This window comes from Terrapene carolina, unplaced genomic scaffold (assembly GCF_002925995.2).
Source record: "Terrapene carolina triunguis isolate 2854851 unplaced genomic scaffold, T_m_triunguis-2.0 Scaffold51731, whole genome shotgun sequence".
NCBI classification, from domain to species: Eukaryota; Metazoa; Chordata; order Testudines; family Emydidae; genus Terrapene; species Terrapene triunguis.
In genome coordinates, this window is record NW_020716082.1 from 1 (window position 1) to 4,649 (window position 4,649).

At 70.6% G+C, this 4,649-nt stretch overlaps 1 protein-coding gene across 1 annotated transcript in view; it reads left to right on the plus strand.

The window, feature by feature from the left end:
• Positions 1-104: 104 nt before the first annotated feature.
• Positions 105-4,649, plus strand: part of LOC113405954 (laminin subunit beta-1-like) — a gene marked incomplete at both ends in the record, with an annotated part of 20,535 nt that continues 15,990 nt past the window's right edge. Inside the window, 6 exons of the mRNA XM_026647284.2 lie at positions 105-293; positions 1,455-1,634; positions 2,313-2,425; positions 2,501-2,580; positions 3,674-3,830; positions 4,456-4,615. Coding sequence (XP_026503069.2) covers positions 105-293; positions 1,455-1,634; positions 2,313-2,425; positions 2,501-2,580; positions 3,674-3,830; positions 4,456-4,615 — 879 coding nt within the window. The remainder of the gene's footprint in view (positions 294-1,454; positions 1,635-2,312; positions 2,426-2,500; positions 2,581-3,673; positions 3,831-4,455; positions 4,616-4,649) is intronic.

The window sequence follows — 4,649 nt, forward strand, 5'->3', positions numbered from 1 at the left end:
GAGCTGGGGGCAGGGCCCAGGGGCAGGGACACGGGGTGAGCTGGGGGGCAGGGCCCAGGGGGTGATGTGCCCGGGCCGTTGTTAATTGACCCATCTGTTGGCAGTGTGTAACTGTAACCAGCACTCGCGCCGGTGCCACTTCGACATGGCCGTGTACCTGGCCACGGGCAACACCAGCGGGGGCGTCTGTGACGACTGTCAGCACAACACCATGGGCCGCAGCTGCCAGCTCTGCAAACCCTTCTACTACCACAGCCCACGGGCCGACATCCGGGCCAGCACCGCCTGCGTCCGTGAGTGCCCGGCGCCCCGGCGGACGGGCCTGGGCAGCCTCCAGCGGGGGGGGGGGGCACCCCCGGGGTTCTCGGGGCTTTGCGCCCCTTCCTCTGAAGCTAGAGCTGGCACCAGCCGGGTGCCCACAGCGCAGAGGGGGCATCCTCTCTCTCAGGGTCACCGGCCCATGCCCGGCCCTTGGTCTCTAGGGGCTCACCAGGCCCCCACTAGTCATGTGCTGTCCCCGGGTCTGCTCCCAGCCCAGACGGGCCCCCTGACGCATGCCTGTGCCCCCCCGGGCACGTGGGCAGGCCAGGGCACTGCACGGCTCCTGGGCTCCCCAGGGCCCAGAGGTCGGAGCGGGCTGGGTCACCTCTGTGTGTAGTGAGGCTGAGGCTGGCCGCTCCCTGCCTCCGAGACCGAGCTGCAGCCCCTGCCGCCCCCGGGAGCTCTGCCCAGCCAGGCCCCTGCGCGGAGCATCCCCCTGTGCCGCGCAGCCGGTGCTGGGCTCCAGTCCTGGCTCTGCAGAGAGCAGCGAAGGGGCAGCCGGAGCCCAGCCTGGCCAGCCCATCTCGGCCTCCTTCTTCGGCTGTCCCGTGTCTCAGTGCCAGGGGCTGCCCTGGGTCGCAGAGCCCTGTTCTCCACGCTCGCCTGGCACCGCCCCCTCATTCTCCGTCGGCAGCCTCACGGGTGAAGTGTGGGGTCCTTGGGGTTCCCATTGTCGGTTGGGTCCCCCTAGCCCTCGCTGCCCCGTGCGGCTCCCCAGACAGCTGCGTGGCCCACACCTCATGTGGCGCTCAGTGCGGCAGGGCGACGCCTGGGGAAACTGAGGCACATATCGCCCATGTTGGTCACAGCCCCGGGATGCGGCCAGGGAGCGCGTGAGCCCTTTGGCTACAGTGCTGTGCGGGGGGCTCACGCCGAGCCGCAGCCCCTCTGCGGGCAGCCCCCACGCTGCACTCCCTGGCCTGGGCGTGTGCCCGGGGGTTTGGCTGTGCTGAGGCACTTGGCTGCCCTCCCCATCCCACCGACTGTAGCTCCCCTGTTCCTGCCCCGCCCTGCCCGGCATGGCCGATCCTGGCTGCCCTGGCAGTGCCACCTGCTTCGGTCACTGGCGTCCGGACAGGGCACAGAGCTGGCTCCTGGCATGCGACTCCCGCTCTCTTCCCCTCTGCTGGCAGCCTGTGACTGTGACCCGGTGGGCTCCCTGGATGGCGGGGTGTGCGACAGCCACACGGACGTGGCGCTGGGCATGATCGCCGGGCAGTGCCGCTGCAAGGAACACGTCCAGGGCGTGCGCTGCGACAGCTGCAAGGAGGCCTTCTACGGGCTGAGCCACACCGACCCGCAGGGCTGCCAGCGTGAGTGTGGGCACGGCCTTGGCACCGCTCTGAGTGAAGCCAGGCAGGACTCGGGGCAGCGTCTCCCCTCAGGGCCACACTCACCAGGGCCAGGAGCCTGCTCGGCTTCGGCGCTTCCTGGGTCTGACCTCGGAGCGTTCAGCCCCCTGGTCACCCCGTTCGCTCCCTGCAGCAAGTCCCCCTGGGGAGCCTCAGTTGCCCCCAAAGGGCCCTGCCCCCCACTCTGCAGCCAGCGTGTGACACAGGCACAGGGAGCAGGCAGCTGCAGCAAAGTCCAGCTTGGGGGGACCCAGGGCCTGCTTCCCCCTGGACTCCCCACGAGTCCCAAACAGGAGACCGGGGCGCTGGAGCAATGTGTACGGCGGGAGGGGGGGACGAGGGGCAGGGGGACGACTGAGCCATGGAACCAAACTACCAACCCTGGATATGATGGAAACCCCGTCACGCCAGCAGATGCGGCAGCCCCCCCAGCCCCCTAGTTCCAGCCCCTATGCAGGGGACGTGGCTCCTCGGGGCAGCCGCTGGTGGGCAGGGCCCCATGTGCTGCGTGGGACCACCCCTCGGGCACCGGGCAGGATCCGGCTCGGCATCCCCAGAGCTGGGTGTGCCAGGCCTCGCACGAGGGTGGGGTTGGGATATTCATGGGGGCTGTGGGTCAGCTGCTGTGTCTGTGCCCAGCCTGCAGGTGTGACCCTCGGGGCATCATCGCGGGCAGCCCCCCCTGTGACCACATCAGTGGAGACTGCTACTGCAAGCGCTTTGTCAGCGGCCGGTACTGCAACCAGTGCCTGGTGAGTGCCCCGTGCCCTGCCCCTCCCCGGCCCCCAGCGTGACCCATGCAGTGTCTGACCCGACTCTCCCCACAGCCCGAGTTCTGGGGCCTGAGCAACGACATGGCTGGCTGCCGGCCCTGTGCCTGCGACTTCGGGGGCACCTACAGCAACAGGTAGGCAGGTGCCACGCTGGGGGAGGGGCACGGGAACGGTACCATGGCCGGGGGAGGGGAAGGGGGAGGTACCACGGCTGGGGTGGGGGAAGGGGGCGGTACCACGGCGGGGTGGTGGTGGAAGGGGCAGTACCATGGCTGGGGGGGAAGGGGGCGGTACCACAGCTGGGGGGAAGGGGGCGGTACCATGGCCGGGGGAGGGGGCAAGGGGGCGGTGCCATGGCTGGGGTTGGGAAGGGGGCGGTACCACAGCTGGGGGGAAGGAGGCGGTACCACGGCCGGGGGCGGGGGGGCCCACTGGCAGTGCCATGACTGGGGGGAGGGGCATGGGGCAGGGGTGCCGGGTGTCAGGCACTCCCAGGGCCCGGGCTCTCTCAGCCCCGTACGGCCCCTGGGAGGACCCCCCTCAGCGCGACCCCCCTTGTCGGGGGTTAAGTCGTAGGCCCCTCCGCCTCCTGGAACCGCACCTCTGAGCCTCCAGCAGCCTGGCTTTGCCCTGGACCCCCAGCCCCTCCCCGATCTCTAGCTGCAGCGACCCCCAGCCGGCGGGTGACAGACGGGCGAGTCGGCGGGGCCGCGGCGTAGAACTGCCGGATGACTTGCAATAGTCACCGGGAGACCGATGCCGATTCGGGAGACTCCAGGCCAACCCTGGAGAGTTGGCAACCCTCCCTCACGCCCCTTGCCCCTCCTCCTTCCTTTCTGTTCCCGGGCTGCACCAACCCCCCAGGCTGATCCTGGCAGAGGAGGGGGCCCGGCCATCAGCTGCCAGGCTACGAGTGTCGCAGCCACACCTGGCCTCTAGGGGTCACTGCAAAGATCACCCCCCCTTGTCCCACCACCCAGATACCTGAGTAACACACAGGGGAAACTGAGGCACGCACAGTGTTCGGAGGAGACAGTAAGAACATGCCCAGTTCATCACCCCGGGGGTGGGACACAAGCTGTGGGGAGCTGGTGGTGGAACCAGGGCGCTCAGGGCTGGTCGGTAACAGGCTGGCCCCTCCCCACGACCCCTGCCCTGGACAGACACACGGACAGGGTAGAGCAGGCTTCCTTAGCCCAGGACGGACAGGGCTTGTGCCGCCCCCAGGTGCTCCATGGAGGACGGGCAGTGCCCCTGCCGGCCCCACCTCATCGGGCGCCAATGTGACCAGGTGCAACCCGGCTACTTCTGTGCACCCCTGGACTACTACAGCTACGAGGCGGAGCATGCCACAGGCCACGCACCCACCCACCCCAAGCTGCCGGTGAGTGCGGGCACCAGACGCTGGGCTGCCGCAGGTCCCGGGGCTGGGGGGGAGCAGGGGGCAGGGTCCCGGGGCCGAGGGGGGCAGTGTGCAGGGTCCCGGGGCCAAGGGAGGCACCACGTGGGAGCCCAGGGGGGGCAGCGTGCAGGGTCCCGGGGCTGAGGGGGGGCAGGGCGTGGGAGTCCCAGGGGGGCAGGGGGCAGGGTCCCGGGGCGGCAGCGTGCAGGGGCCCGGGGCCGAGGGGGGGCAGTACATGGGGGCCCGGGAGGGGCAGCGTGCAGGGTCCCGGGGCCACAGGGCTCAGGACCCCTCCCGAGTGCAGTTCCGTGGCTCTGGGGCACAGTCTCTGGTGCCAGGCTGGGGTCTGGGCCGGGGGTTGTGCCCCTCACTGAGCAACAGGACCCAGCACCAGCTACACTGCGCAGCCGGGCGTCAGCGTCCCTCTGGCCAGCCAGAGCCTGCCACAGTCAGGGGGTCTCCTCGGACTAACCCCAGGCCCCCTCGGCAACCTCCTGCCCCCTCATCAGTCCCCCCGGCGACTCCCCACCCCCAGAGGTCCCCCGGCGACTCCTCATCCCCCAGAGGTCCCCCGGCAGTCTGCCAGTCTGACCCTGGCCCGTTGCAGGGAGCGCTGCGCCCCGAGGCCCCCCCGGACTGCCTGGAGCATTCCAGCGGGCTCCCCAACGGGCGGAAGGGGCGTCTGCGGCGCCAGCGCAGCGCCATGCGGCTCCTGCAGCATCAAGCCCTGCCCCGGCGCAGCCGGCAGCCCCAGCACAAGGTGAGGGGCGGGGGGAGGGGGGTCTGGAGGAGCAAGGGGGG